The sequence below is a fragment of the Oncorhynchus clarkii genome, chromosome 29 (assembly GCF_045791955.1).
Source record: "Oncorhynchus clarkii lewisi isolate Uvic-CL-2024 chromosome 29, UVic_Ocla_1.0, whole genome shotgun sequence".
Classification (NCBI taxonomy): Eukaryota; Metazoa; Chordata; class Actinopteri; order Salmoniformes; family Salmonidae; genus Oncorhynchus; species Oncorhynchus clarkii.
The window spans coordinates 3,216,266-3,232,779 of record NC_092175.1 but is presented as its reverse complement, the minus strand read 5'-3'; the positions used below and the strand labels follow the sequence as shown (position 1 = coordinate 3,232,779).

The 16,514-nt window shown below is 42.6% G+C and overlaps 1 protein-coding gene across 2 annotated transcripts in view; it reads left to right on the top strand.

The window, feature by feature from the left end:
- Positions 1–16,514, top strand: part of LOC139388571 (protein zer-1 homolog) — a 57,763-nt gene that overhangs the window by 17,583 nt on the left and 23,666 nt on the right. For both annotated transcript variants that reach the window (XM_071135313.1, XM_071135315.1), the window contains exons 4-6: positions 10,810–11,255; positions 11,626–11,793; positions 14,397–14,511. In XM_071135313.1, coding sequence (XP_070991414.1) covers positions 10,810–11,255; positions 11,626–11,793; positions 14,397–14,511 — 729 coding nt within the window. The remainder of the gene's footprint in view (positions 1–10,809; positions 11,256–11,625; positions 11,794–14,396; positions 14,512–16,514) is intronic.

Here is a 16,514-nt window from a genome sequence, read left to right as displayed (position 1 = left end):
ACACGCTCCTCAGACATCCCTGCTCTCCTGCGCCTGACTCCTACACCTCTCACCAAGACGCATGTTATCACACTCTTGTTGAATGCTGCTTTTAGTTAGCTTTGTGACAGTATCAAAAATAATTTTAGGATTGTTCTTATTCTCCTCAATTAGGTTGGAAAAATAGGATGATCGAGCAGCAGTGAGGGCTCTTTGATATTGTGTGGTACTGTCTTTCCAAGCTAGTCGGAAAACTTCCAGTTTGGTGTGGCGCCATTTCCGTTCCAATTTTCTGGAGGCTTGCTTCAGGGGTCTGGTATTTTCTGTATACCAAGGAACAAATTTCTTGTGACAAATGTTTTTTGTTTTTAGGGGTACGTCTGCATCTACTCTATTACGCAAGGTTACATTTAGATCCTCAGTTTGTGGTTAAACGATTTTCAGTGGGTGGAGGGAGTCTGGAAGGGCATCTAGAATTCTTTGGGTGGTCTGATAGCACGACTTTTAATGATCCTTGGTTGGGGTCTGAGCAGATTATTTGTTGCGATTGCAGATGTAGTAAAATGGTGGACCGATAGTCCAGGATTATGAGGAAAAACATTTAGATCCACAATATTTATTCCACGGGACAAAACTAGATGCAAGGTATGACTGTGGCAATGAGTAGGTCCAGAGACATGTTGGACAAAACCCACTAAGTCGATGATGGCTCCGAAAGCCTTTTGGAGTGGGTCTGTGGACTTTTCCATGTTAATATTAAAGTCACCAAAAATGTGAATATCGTTTGCCATGACTACAAGGTCCGATAGGAATTCAGGGAACTCAGTGAGGAACGCTGTATACGACCCAGGATGCCTGTAAACAGTAGCTATAAAAAGTGATTGAGTAGGCTGCATAGATTTCTTGACTAGAAGCTCGAAAGATGAAAACAGTCATTTCTTTTTTTTGGTGTACATTTTTATTTGCTGTCATAAATGTTAGCAATACCTCCACCTTTGCGGGATGCACGGGGATATGGTCACTAGTGTAACCAGGAGGAGAGGCCTCATTTAACACAGTAAATTCATCAGGCTTAAGCCATGTTTCAGTCAGGCCAATCACATCAAGATTATGATCAGTGATTAGTTAATTGACCATGACTGCCTTAGAAGTGAGGGATGTATCATTAAATAGCCCTATTTTGAGATATCACAATCTCTTCCAATAATGACAGGAATGGAGGAGGTCTTTATTCCAGTGAGATTTCTAAGGCGAACAACACCATGTTTTGTTTTGCTCAACCTAGATCGAGGCACAGTCACGGGTTCAACAGGGATAGCTGAGCTGACTACACTGACTGTGTTAGTGGCAGACTCCACTACGCTAACGCCCTGCTGTCTGCACCTTATCTCATTGTGGAGCTAGAGGAGTTAGAGTCCTGTCTATGTTCGTAGATAAGATGAGAGCATCCCTCCAGCTAGGATGGAATCTGTCACTCCTCAGCATGCAAGACTTGGTCCTGTTTGTAGGTGAGTCCCAGAAAGAGGACCAATTATATACAAATTCTATATTTTGGGAGGGGCAGAAAACAGTTTTCAACCAACGATTAAGTTGTGAAACTCTGCTGTAGAGCTCATCACTCCCCCTAACTGGGAGGGGGCTAGAGACAATTACTCGATGCCGACACCTTTCTAGCTGATTTACACGCTGAAGCTATGTTGCGCTTGGTGACCTCTGTCTTTTTCATCCTAACATCGTTGGTGCTAAAGTGGATAACAATATCCCTCTACTCTCGCCAGTTTTAGCCTTAGCCAGGACCATCTTCAGATTAGCCTTAACGTCAGTAGCCCTGCCCCCTGGTAAACAGTGTATGATCGCTGTATGATTCTTTTTAAGCAGCTCAGACCCCGTAACGGGTGGAGGAGAGACCTGAGAAAGCTAGGCCTCTGACTCCAATTCGTTGCTTAATGGGGAGAACCGGTTGAAAGTTTCTGTCGGCTGAATGAGCGACACCAGTTGAGCATGCTAAGCTTTCTTTCCAGAAGAGGCTGCGGGGACTGTGTGGGGGGATTTATACTACTATCTGTACTTACTGAGATGCAGTGCCTTATTTTATTTATGTTTTTATTTAACCTTTCAGATAAGAACAAATTCTTATTTACAATGACGGCCTACCCCGGCCAAACCCTAACCCGGATGACGCTGGGCCAATTGTGTGCCGCCCTATGGGACTCCCAATCATGGCCGGTTGTGATACAGCCTGGAATCGAAACAGGGTCTGTAGTGACGCCTCTAGCACTGAGATGCAGTGCCTTAGACCACTGCACCACTTGGGATAAAGTGTCCGGGGTGAGAAAGTTGAATGAAAAAAGTTTAGCGATGAAATAACGGAGATGTAGATGAATGTTTTAAAAGTAACAAACAAAAAGTTTGGCAGATAGCCAAGTAACAACAGACAGAACGAAGACAAGTCTGGAACTAGTGATTTAAATCAAATCCCAAATAAAATTTTATTGGTCACATACACATGGTTAGCAGATGTTATTGCGAGTGTAGCGAAATGCTTGTACTTCTAGTTCCGACAGTGCAGCAATATTTAACATGTAATCTAACAATACCACAACAACTACCTAATACACACAAATCTAAGTAAAGGAATGGAATAAGAATATATAAATATAAATATATGGATGAGCAATGACAGAGCAGCATAGGTAAGATGCAATAGATGGTATAAAATACGATATGTACATATGAGATGAGCAAATGCAAGATATGTAAACATTATTAAAGTGGCATTAAAGTGACTAGTGATCCATTTATTAAAGTGGCCATTGATTTCAAGTCTGTTTGTAGGCAGCAGCCTCTCTATGTTAGTGATGGCTGTTTAACAGTCTGATGGCCTTGAGATAGAAGCTTTTTTTCAGTCTCTCGGTCCCAGCTTTGATGCACCTGTACTGACCTCGCATTCTGGATGGTAGCGGGGTGAACAGGCAGTGGCTCGAGTGGTTGTTGTCCTTGATTATCTTTTTGGCCTTCCTGTGACATCGGGTGCTGTAGGTGTCCTGGAGGGCAGGTAGTTTGCCCCCGGTGATGCGTTGTGCAGACCTCACTACCCTCTGGAGAGCCTTGCGGTTGAGGGCGGTGCAGTTGCCGTACCAGGCAGTGATACAGCCCGACAGGATGCTCTCGATTGTGCATCTGTAAAAGGTTGTAAGTGTTTTATGTAGCAAGCCAAATTTCTTCAGCCTCCTGAGGTTGAAGAGGCACTGTGATAATCAGCTAGCTAGCTAGTTAGTTAGCTATGTTGGCGCGCTAGTCTCTTCCTCCCAATGAGTCTCTCGCGCCAGACGACTTACTTCTGCACGTGAGACTAGATCTGCTTTATCAGGTACAGATGGCCCTAAAACAAAAATATAATTGTAAGTAACTTGTAAATAAATAATCATAACAGTCATGAGAGCTTGGGACCTGATAAACGGATCAACTACATCCAACAAGAGTCCAAGGACAGAGGGATACACTAGCTAGAACCTTCTCATCGTGGATCTGGTAGAACAAAAAGTTGTCAATTAGCTCCTATCTAATATCTTAGCACCATGTTTATCTAGCCAGCTAGCTAGCTAACACAACAGATTAAAGGGTTAGTTATTGTAATCTTTACTAACAGGTCACATAGCTATCTGCTAAGCTAGCTTGCTTATTGTATGCATGTCCCGGGACGTCGACACGAGCCTTATTATTAGTGAAAAACTAAACTAATATTTTCAACAGGAGTTTGATTTAGGCCACTGTCAATTCATCCATTTCGCAATACTGCTCCTTTCTGTTGGAGAATGAGCTAGCTTGCCTCTGCTGATGAAGATCTTGTGCAGTGCTTGTGGCTCAGGGGTTGAGTGGCGGCTGTCATAGCAGCTTCTTCGCTATGTAGAGTGACTATCGGCTAAGCCGATAGAGAAGGGCCGATAGACTAGAAAAGGCCAATTTCGGGCCTGATATATTGGCTTGGCCAATTTATCGGTCGTTCTCTATTCCAAATGTCTCTAACGGTCCCCCCAGAGTGAGGATTCTAATGCGTGTGATGATAGAAGTAATTTACTGTATGCAGACATCTCCAGTCAGAACAGATCCTGCCTAAACGTTTTCCCCCTGGTGCCCGCTTTGCCTCATTGTTGTTTTCCTTACTAATAATTCCTGTGTGCCAAAGTGTCAAAGTAAGTGCATTATTACCTTGTCATCCAATTTCTGTATATCGTGTTATGTCATTTCTACTGTAGCACACCATATTTATGTGTGTTCCTTTATAACTGCGGCCACACAAGGTACTGATTTCATAACTTCTATGGTGTTATACTCATTTGCGCTTATATAGTTACGTTTTTCTATTAGTTCTGTAAAACAATGTTAATGCTAATGGCATCAAATAAGTATTAGCTTGTGTTGTATCCTGAAGCTGCCCAGGCTGACCTTATCATGACCATAGCATTGGCCTGTATTTGGCCTACATAGCTCTGCCCTGCCCCCTTGTGGAGCTCTTCAATTATTATGTTACTTATAATATTGTTTTATTGCTATATCCTGATATTGTATTCTAATTGCTAATAAGTCCTCTTTTATTCTGTACTTTCAGAAACCACACACACACAGTATTGAACATAACTTGCCAACATCATAAGTGGAACTGGACATATTTTGTGCCGAAGATTGAAGAAATCTTTTGTATGCTAGCAACATACTGTTTGGAGAGGGAGTAGGGAGTGGAGAGGATGATTAGGGAGTGGGGAAGTGGATAAGATATTGTCCATATAATTGCATAATGGAACTGTATTTAATTTATGTGAACTGTCTGTCCAATTACAAAAAAGGGGGCTTTGAACTCCAGACTGGGACTCATCAAAGCCAACAGCAGGGCCAGGAGGGATGAAATGGCTAGAGGTCTTCCAGCTACCGCCAACCTACTGTACTTCACCGACTGTTGATCTGCCTACATCACCACCAGCATCTTCAGAGGGACCTGGGACTTTGTCAGTGGGCTATGGGTCCTCAGATTCAGGATGCTCAATGGCCACAAACTTGGGGGGCAACTCCTCACTGTCAGAATCTCCCGAATTGCCGCATTTATGAGTTGTCTCCTTTTGAAAGACCTTGCTAATGCTACAGCTTAGCCAACTAGCTACATACATAAACAACAACACTGAATGGCTCCAAGTGAGTGACGGGTGACATGATTGGCAGTCGGTGTGGTGATTAGGGTTGTCCCCGACAAAAAAACAAAAATGGATTGATCAAAAAAAATATATATATATAGACACACCCTATGTTTTAATTAAATCAACTATATGTTGGCTACTGAGCTTGTCTGATTTTTGTATGTATTTAATTAAGACAAATTACTAAAGAGGGAGCCAGAGATCAATATAGCCTAACTAGAAGAAAAAAACCTGTTCCCGGTACCGGAGTGCCAAGTCTAGGTCCAAGACGCTTCTAAACAGCTTCTACCCCCAAGCCATAAGACTCCTGAACAGGTATTTGCATTGCCCCCCCCCCCCTCTACACTGCTGCTACTCTCTGTTATTATCTATGCATAGGCACTTTAATAGCTCTACCTACATGTACATATTACCTCAATTACTTCGACACCAGTGCTCCCGCACATTGACTCTGTACCGTTACCCCCTGTATATAGCCTCCACATTGACTCTGTACCGTTACCCCCTGTATATAGCCTCCACATTGACTCTGTACCGGTACCCCCTGTATATAGCCTCCACATGGACTCTGTACCGGTACCCCCTGTGCTCTTTAATTATTTGTTATTCTTATCTCTTACTTTTTTTTGTTGGTATTTCCTTAAAACTGCGTTGTTGGTTAAGGGCTTGTAAGTAAACATTTCACTGTAAGGTCTACTACACCTGTTGTATTTGACGCATGTGACAAATACAATTTGATTTGATTTACACTTCAGCTATTACAGCAACTGAAATGACTGCAACACTTAACAAAGAGCATTGTATTTTTGGACAAATCATTCCCCAAACCCCAACTACATTTTGTAATAAATTATGTGGAAATTGAGCAAGTTGAGGTGACTAAACTGCTTGGTATAACCCTGGATGTAAACTGTCATGGTCAAAACATATTGATACAACAGCAGCTAAGATGTGGAGAAGTCTGTCCATAATAAAGCGCTCCTCTGCCTTCTTAACAACACTATCAACAAGGCAGGTCCTACAGGCTCTAGTTTTGTCACACCTGGACTATCAGCCGTGTGGTCAGGTGCCAAAAAGAGAGACTTACAAAAATTGCAATTGGCTCAGAACAGTGCGGCACGGCTGTCGCTTGGATGAACACAGAGAGCTAACGTTAATAATATGCATGTCCATCTCTCCTGGCTCAAAGTGGAGGAGAGATTGACTTCATCACTACTTTTATTTGGGAGAGGTATTGACATGTTGAATGCACCGAGCTGTCTGTTTAAACGACTAGCACACAGCTCAGACACCCATACATACCCCACAAGACATGCCACCAGAAGTCTCTTCACAGTCCCCAAAGTCCAGAACAGACTATAGGAGGCGCACAGCACTACATAGAGCCATGACTACATGGAAATCTATTCCATATCAAGTAACTGTTGCAAGCAGTACAATTAGATTTAAAATCCAGATAAAAATACACCTTATGGAACAGCGGGGACTGTGAAGTAACACAAACATAGGCACAGACACATACATACATACACATACCATACGAACTATACACACACGTACACATGGATTTTGTGTTGTAGATATGTGGTACTGGAGTATGTGTCTGAGGGCACACATTTAGTGTGTTGTGAATTATGTCATGAAGGTATTGTAATGTTTTAAAATGTTTATATTTGCCTGGTCTATGCGCTCGTTGCACTCATCCTCTGCTTGCGGGACATATCCGCTGCGCTTTCTCAACAGTGTTTGCTTGCTCAATGATGCTTCATCTTGCTCGACAGCGCCATCTTGCTTCGGTGGACGTTCGAGGCTGATTTGATGCCATAAAATAAAATATACACATTAAACGACACATCCATATATGTATATACAGTGGGGCAAAAAAGTATTTAGTCAGCCACCAATTGTGCAAGTTCTCCCACTTAAAAAGATGAGAGAGGCCTGTAATGTTCATCATAGGTACACTTCAACTATGACAGACAAAATGAGAAAAAAAATCCAGAAAATCACATTGTAGGATTTTTTATGAATTTATTTGCAAATTATGGTGGAAAATAAGTATTTGGTCAATAACAAGTTTATCTCAATAAATCACCACCTTTGTGGAGAGGGAGGACATGGTCTGCCTTTCAAACCCTGGGGAAAGCACCCGAGATTATCGTCAGATAAAAAAATGTCAATGACTCTACAATCAGGGGAGCAGAAAGCTGCAGCATGAAAGGATCAAATAAAAAGTCTGCAGAGATAAAATGTTGACTAAAAGCATCACATTTTTCTCAGTAATGATGCGAGAGTCTGACACAACTTGCTTAGTCAGGAAAGGCATTTCCACGCCTCAGTGCGTTAACTGTTTTCCCAAATTTAGACGGATCATTTTCTTAAATGACAAAGTACATCTATTTCTCAGAAACACTGCCAATCAGCCAGTTTTTCTAGCCTTGGCCCAGGCCTGATTTTTTGCATCATAATGAGATCTGAAAGTTCTATCGAGAACCAATGAATTGTTCTATTTTTAAATTTGAGGGTGTTTAAAGGTGGTGTGTTTGTCTGCCAGAGATCAAAATAGATGAAGTTCTAGAGCCAATTCAGGGTCCGGCATGCAGCTGATAAAGGAAAGCTCAGAGTAAAAAAATAAATAAATAAACATTGTGCAAGGAACAATGTTTTTCTGTTTGGTATCTTGAAAACATACAATAGGACAGTGATCACTGATGTCTTTAGCAAAGACACCACTCAATAAGTACTTGTGGAGGCAAATAAGTACTTGTTTGTCAAAATTAGTGAGGAGTTTGATGGGTTTCTTACATTCATCTAAGTTAGGTTAAAGCCAAGACGAACAAATATTATTCAAATGATCAGAGGCTGGGGTAAAACAATCCAGGTTAAAATCTTCTAAAATAATGAATTCAGATGACAGAAATGTTTTAAATATTCAGAAATATTATCAACAGCATCTGTTAAAGCAGCAGGGGCTGGGAAATCCCTGCTACAAACACATGCGTATAACCTATAACCAAACACTCACACTTTTTGAGTAAAGAGACACTTATAGATCAGGATGCCACATCAAGCATCCAGACATCAAGAAGATCCATCTTTGACATCAAGCTTTGCACGTTTACGTTCAACAGCCTAAGCCCTCTACGTGATTTGAAAACCTATCTGGTCTCCATATTTGTGAAATTCACAATAGAACTAATAGCACTTGTTTAGAGAACCACTAGCTGCTGGATTGGCAAAGGTATTCTGGATTGACAAAGGTATTCTGGATTGACAAAGGTATTCTGGATTGACAAAGGTATTCTGGATTGACAAAGGTATTCTGGATTGACAAAGGTATTCTGGATTGGCAAAGGTATTCTGGATTGGCAAAGGTATTCTGGATTGGCAAAGGTATTCTGGATTGACAAAGGTATTCTGGATTGGCAAAGGTATTCTGGATTGACAAAGGTATTCGGGATTGACAAAGGTATTCTGGATTGACAAAGGTATTCGGGATTGACAAAGGTATTCTGGATTGACAGACATTCAGGGGAGTTACAGAAACATAAATGAGGGAACTTTGCTGCACCTCTGCGGGACATAACATGCTTTTCATATCTGCTGTTGCTAATTATAATAGGGAGGACTGGAGCACGAACAGACCCGGACCATCAGTGTCTAAAACAGTTTGCAATGTTGCTGGAACCCCTTCGGTTAGGTGAATCCTGTCTCTTTCTCCACTGTTGTCTTTATTTGGAAGTTCAGCTACAGGTGTTAACAGGCTAATGGAGTAGTGTTTCCACTGCTTAAATTGACAGTAGCACAACTGAGCAGGGTCAAGGCTGGAAGGTCTCGGTTCACAAACCCCTTAATGTCCGACAGCGTTAGTTCACCTGGTACTGTAAGGCTAGACTTGATAATTAATACCAAAGGGTTTTGTCTTGTACAGTACAGTTTTCTTGTACAGAAGGGAAATTCATAACGTGACGCAACTCAAAAAGGTCATATGCCCATTTTCAAATTGCCCCTATATAATTAAACCAATCAAATTGCGGCCTTATAATTCAACCATTCTGGGACTTTCAAATCTTCGTGAGGGATCAAGTGGGGTTATGATCCTGAAATGCCATATTTACATAAGTATTCAGACCCTTTACTCACTACTTTGTTGAAGCACCATTGGCAGCGATTTACAGCCTCTAGTCTTCTTGGGTATGACACTACAAGCTTGGCACACCTGTAATTGGGGAGTTCCTCTCATTCTTCTCTGCAGATCCTCTCAAGCTCTGTTAGTATAGATGGGGAGCGACACTGCACAGCTATTTTTTGGTCTCTCCAGAGATGTTCAATCGGGTTCAAGTCCGGGCTCTGACTGGGCTTCTCAAGGATATTCAGAGACTTGTCCCGAAGCCACTCCTGCATTGTCTTGGCTGTGTGGTTATGGTCGTTGTCCTGTTGGGAGGCGAACCTTCGCCCCAGTCTGAGGTCCTGAGCGCTCTGGAGCAGGTTTTCATCAAGGATCTCTCTGTACTTTTCTCCATTCATCTTTGCCTCGATCCTGACTAGTCTTTCAGTCCTTGCCGCTGAAAAACATATCCACAGCATGATGCTGCCACCATCATGCTTTACCGTAGGGATGGTGCCAGGTTTCCCCCAGACATGGCGCTTGGCATTCAGGCCAAAGACTTCATCTTGGTTTCATCAGACCTTTTGTTTCTCGTTGTCTGAGAGTCTTTAGGTGCCTTTTGGCAAACTCCAAGCGGGCTGTCATGTACAGTACCTTCTACTGAGGAGTGACTTCCACCTGGCCACTCTACCATAAATCCCTGATTGGTGGAGTGCTGCAGAGATGCTGCAGAGATGGTTGTCCTTCCGGTAGGTTTTCTCATCTCCACAGAGGAACTCTGGAGCTCTGTTAGTGACCATTGGGTTCTTGGTCACCTCCCTGACCAAGGTCCTTCTCCCCCGATTGCTCAGTTTCCAAACTTCTTCCATTTAAGAATGATGGAGGCCACTGTGTTCTTGGGCACCTTCAGTGCTGCATACATTTTTGGTACCATTCTTCAGATCTGTGCCTCTACACAATCCTGTCTCAGAGCTCTACGCGCAATTCCTTTGACCTCATGGCTTGGTTTTTGATGACATGCGCTGCCAACTGTGGGACCTGTGTGTGCCTTTCCAAATCTTGTCCAATCAATTGAATTTACAACAGGTGGACTCCAATCAAATTGTAGAAACATCTCAAGGATGATCAATGGAAACAGGATGCACCTAAATTTAGATTCTCATAGCAAAGGGTCTGAATACTTATCTAAATAAGGTATTTCTGTTTTTATTTTAATATATTTGCAAAAAATGTCTAAACCTGTTTTCGCTTGTCATTATGGGCTATTGTGTGTAGATTGATGACACGTTTTTTTAATTTAATCCATTTTAGAATAAAGCTGTAACGTAACAATGTGGAAAAAGTAAAGTGGTCTGAATGCTTTCCGAAGGCACTGTATAAATAATTATACCTGCAGCCTTTAGGTAAAGTGTTACCAAAACAGGTCAATGTTGCCTTTCTACATGACCAATTCAGGAAACATAGGCTAAGCAATGAAACAGTGACATTCAACGTTTGTTTTGAACTAACACAGCCACTCTTCGCCCCAACCAGGACTTGATAGAGCTCCACCTCACCTACTGCAACAACCTATCAGCTCACAGCCTCAGGACTTTAACCAGATTTCGCCAGACCCTGGTCTCCCTCAGCCTGTTCGGCTGCAGCCGCATCTTCTATCGCAAGGGTGGTGCCCCACTGGCATGCGACGAAGAAGAGGAGGAAGAGAGGCCGGCCTCCAGACAGGCACCGGACACAGACTTCAGCTTCCAGGGCTTCAACCGGCTGCGGCTGCTCAACCTCGGGGGTCTGCCTGAGGAGGTGGACGCTGAGGCTCTGCTCAAGCCCCTGCCGGCCCTCACCTCCCTAGACCTGTCCGGGGTGCCGCTGCCCAAGGCTGCCTTCCTGGCCCACTGGAAGGAGAGGCTGGCCTCGCTAGTGCTCTACAATGTGGACCTCTCCGAGGAGCTAATCAACACGGTGGTGGAGCTGGGACACCTCAGGTGAGCTGGGAAGGGTGAGGTAAAGGGTTTATTCTTGATAACGGCCTCAAAATGGTTTATTTTTCGGGCACCTTGGTTCTGGGATAACCATCAGAATTTGCTTGATTTAGAGAGTTCAAGTTGAGAGTTCAAGATATGCTGCAGGATACTGTGTGTGTCATTGTTTGTTTTAAGTCCTAGATCATGGCTAGGTGATGATTATAGATGTAGGGTTTTGGTCAATAATTAATCAACAAGAACTGTTCATCATGATGAATTTATTATCTTGAACTCTCAGCTTCTCAAATTGAATTATCTAAATCAAGCAAAGATCACTAGTTGTGCAGTAGACTTGTAAAACATTTTGTACCCTTCTTTCTATGTTCCCTAGGCACCTGGATATCTCTAGAGAGCGCAATTCCAAGTTCAAGATGACCCGTAAGATCCTGACGGCCATTGTGCAGGGCCTAGTCAACCTGGTGTCACTGGACATCTCAGGTCATATCATGCTGGACAACTGCACAGTCCCACACTTCGAGGAGGCCATGGGACGTCCAAGGTGAGTTGCTTCTATGACACTAGCTTATAAACTCAACAAAAAAAGGAACATCCTCTCACTGTCAACTGCGTTTATTTTCAGCAAACTTAACATGTGTAAATATTTGTATGAACATAACAAGATTCAATAACTGAGACATAAACTCAAAGTTCCACAGACATGTGACTAACAGAAATGGAATAATGTGTTCCTGAACAAAGGGGGGGTCAAAGTCAAAAGTAACAGTCAGTATCTGGTGTGGCCGCCTGCTGCATTAAGTACTGCAGTGCATCTCCTCCTCATGGACTGCACCAGATTTGCCAGTTCTTGTTGTGAGACGTTACCCCACTCTTCCACCAAGGCACCTGCAACTTCCCGGACATTTTTGGGGGGAATGGCTCTAGCCCTCACCCTCCGATCCAACAGGTTCCAGATGTGCTCAATGGGATTGAGATCTGTGCTCTTCACTGGCCATGGCAGAACACTGACATTCCTGTCTTGCAGGAAATCGCACACAGAACTAGCAGTATGGCTGGCGGCATTGTCATGCTGGAGGGTCATGTCAGGATGAGCCTGCAGGAAGGGTACCGCATGAGGGAGGAGGATGTCTTCCCTGTAACACACAGCGTTGAGATTGCCTGCAATGACAACAAGCTCAGTCCGATGATGCTGTGAATCACCACCCATACCATGACAGACCCTCGGTGTAATGCTCATTCCTTCAACGAAAAACTCGAAACCGACCTTCACCCCCGATGAGACAAAGCCGCGACTCATCAGTGAAGAGCACTTTTTGCCAGTCCTGTCTGTTCCAGTGACGGTGGGTTTGTGCCCATAGGCAATGTTGTTGCTGGTGACGACCTGCCTTATAACAGGTGCATGTTCATTATTTGTTTATGGTTCTTTGATAAGCATGGGAAACAGTGTTTAAACCCTTTACAATGAAGATCTGGGAAGTTATTTGGATTTTTACAAATTATCTTTGAAAGACAGGGTTCTGAAAAAGGGATCTTTCTTTTTTTGCTGAGTTTAGATGACTCGCAAAGCATCTAGATTTGAAGTCTGAAGTTGACATACACCTTAGCGAAATACATTTAAACTCTGTTTTTCACAATTCCTGACATTTAATCCGAGTAAAAATTCCCTGTCTTAGGTCAGTTAGCTTTATTTTATCACCACTTTATTTAAAGCATGTGAAATGTCAGAAGAATAGTAGAGAGAGTGATTTATTTAAGCTTTTATTTATTTCATCACATTCCCAGTGGGTCAGAAGTTTACATACACTCAATTAGTATTTGGTAGCATTGCCTTTAAATTGTTGAACTTGGGTCAAACTTTTTGGGAAGCCTTCCACAAGCTTCCAATAATAAGTTGGGTGAATCTTGGCCCATTCCTCCTGACAGAGCTGGTGTAACTGAGTCAGGTTTGTAGGCCTCCTTGCTCGCACATGCTTTTTCAGTTCTGCCCACAAATGTTCTATAGGATTGAGGTCAAGGCTTTGTGATGGCAACTCCAATACCTTGACTTTGTTGTCCTTAAGCCATTTTGCCACAACTTTGGAAGTATGCTTGGGGCATTGTCCATTTGGAAGACCCATTTGCGACCAAGCTTTAACTCCCTGACTGATGTCTTGAGATGTTGCTTCAATATATCTACATAATTTTCTTTCCTCATGATGCCATCTATTTTGTGAAGTACATCAGTCCCTCCTGCAGCAAATCACCCCCACAACATGACGCTGTCACCCCCGTGCTTCACCGTTGGGATGGTGTTCTTCTGCTTGCAAGCTGTGGATATAGATACTTTTGTACCTGTTTCCTCCAGCATCTTCACAAGGTCCTTTGCTGTTGTTCTGGGATTGATTTGCACTTTTTGCACAAAAGTACGTTCATCTCTAGGAGACAGAACGCATCTCCTTCCTGAGCGGTATGATGGCTGCGTGGTCCCATGGTGGTAATACTTGTATACTATTGTTTGTACAGATGAACGTGCTCCCAAGGATGAACCAGACTTGTGGAGGCCTACAATTTTTTTTCTGAAGTCTTGGCTGATTTATTTTGATTTCCCCATGTCAAGCAAAGAGGCACTGAGTTTGAAGGTAGGCCTTGAAATATATCCACAGGTACACCTCCAATTGACTCAAATTATGTCAATTAGCCTATCAGAAGCTTCTAAAGCCATGACATAATTTTCTGGAATTTTCCAAGCTGTTTAAAGGCACAGTCAACTTAGTGTATGTAAACTTCTGACACACTGGAATTGTGATACAGTGAATTATAAGTGAAATAATCTGTCTGTAAACAGTTGTCGGAAAAATGACTTGTGTCATGCACAAAGTAGATGCACTAACCGACTTCCCAAAACTATAGTTTGTTAGCAAGAAATTTGTGGAGTGGTTGAAAAAACTAGTTTTAATGATCCCAGCCTGAGTGTATGTAAACTTCCGACAGCGTGCGTGCGTGTATGTATGAGTTTATGTATGAAGAGTTTATGTTTGCTCTATGGTCATGTGGATTTCAGCATCATCATTTGTCATGTAAGTAGTAGGACTAGTTGATGTATTCTCTGTACGTTTTCCATGTTATGTAAGTGTGACGGACTCATGTCTTGTTTTTCTTTTTTAGTATCGAGCCCTGCAAGAGCAACATCTACCCTTTCCAGGAGCTAAAGAGGCCTCTGCAGTTTCTGGGGCTCTACAACACCACCCTTTGTAATGTGACACACATCCCTGCTTACAAGGTAAAGTTTGACCAACTCCGGTCCTGGAGAACTGCTGGGTGCGCAGGCTTTTGCTCCAGCTCATCACTAACACCCCTAATTCAAATATTTTCTTATCAAGGTCTTTGTTCAGGTCCACGATTAGCCAAATTAGCTGTGTTACTACAGAGCTGGAACAAATGCTAGAGCAGGGTTGAACCAAAAAACCTGCACATCCAGTCAGTCTCTAAGAGGCTACAACAGGGTATTCATTCAGCATCAAACAGAAGACAACTGACTGAAATAGGAAACAACTACCTGATATTGCCCAATAAGAAACATTTGTTTTCTCTTTCCATTGCAAAACGTTTTGCCATAGTGTGCGCTAATGAATACCACCCTGGTGTATATGTATGTTTGTATGATCAGAGGAGGCTGGTGAGGGGAGAACGGCTCATAATAATGGCTGAAATGGAATGGTAAAACATGGAAACCATGTATGTATGTACGTACGTACGTACACTTGCCTCCGTATGTATTTGAGCCTAAAGTCTACCACAGAATGAGTCATAATACCCATAAAACCTAGTGGTCAAAGAAATGGTTACAATTTGTTTTTCCACCATTCGTTTTTCCAATAGGGGATTGTAGATACACTTCAAATATGGTCTGTGTTTCGTGTAGGTGTGACGTTTTGGTAACTGTGTACATCCCTCTTGGACAAGGTGACTTTTAGCAATATATTTACCCCCCAAAAATGAAATGCTAATTAGCTGCTAATGTGGCTATCATAAAGAACTACAAATGCCATGATGATATGGACTAGACTGCTGAATCAAGACAAAGGTAATAATCTCTTGATTAACTATCTGTTAGCTAAATGTTGTAAATAATAAATTGGCTACATTTCTTAAAATGGACAATTCTGTGAACTGTCTTGTGCAAGTTTTATGTGTTTTATATGCCAGGGTATGTCATGCCAGGGTAAGACTTCACAAAACACAGCCCTTATTTTAAGTGTTTCTAAAATAGGTATAGTATATAGGTCTATGGAGCAGGCAGCTACACTGTCAAACTAAAAAGTCTCCGAACACCATGACTGTGTATGGAATATTTGAGGGTGTTTTCATGTACACTATATATACACAGAAGTATGTGGACATCCCTTCAAATTAGTGGATTCGGCAATTTCAAATAAAATCGAGCACACAGCCATGCAATCTCCATAGACAAACATTGGCGTAGAATGGCCCGTACTGAAGAGCTCAGTGATTTTCACCTGGCACCGTCATAGGATGCCACCTTTCCAAGAAGTCAGTTCGTCAAGTTTCTGCCCTACTAAAGCTGCCCTGGTCAACTGTAAGTGCTGTTGTTGTGAAGTGGAACATCTAGGAGCAACAACAGCTCATCCGCAAAGGCCACACAAGCACACAGAACGGAACCGGCGAGCGCTGAAACGCGTAGCACATAAAAATCGTCTGTCCTCGGTTGCAACACTCACTACCGAGTTCCAAACTGCCTCTGGAAGCAACGTCAGCACAATAATGGTATGTTAGGAGCTTCATGAAATGGGTTACCATGGCCGAGCAACCGCACACAAGCCTAAGATCACCATGAGCAATGCAAATGCAGGTCCATACAGAAATTGTTTGTCGAGATCGGTGTGGAAGAACTTGACTGACCTGTACCGGTCCCTGACCTCAAACCCATCAAACACCTTTGGGATGAATTAGAACGCCCACTAATCGCCCAGCATCAGTGCCTGACCTCACTAATGCTTTTGTGACTGAATGGAAGCAAGTCCCCGCAACAATGTTCCAACATCTAGTGGACAGCCTTCCCAGAAGTGTGGAGACTGTTATAGCAGCAAATGGAGGACCAATTCCATATCAACTTCATATTAACCCATGATTTTGGAATGAGATGTTTGACGAACAGATGTCCACATACATTTGGTCATGGGGTTTATTTAGCAGATGTTATTGCGGGTGTAGCAAAATCAACAGTAACTCTTGAACCATTCAAGCTAGAGACACCAAACCAAC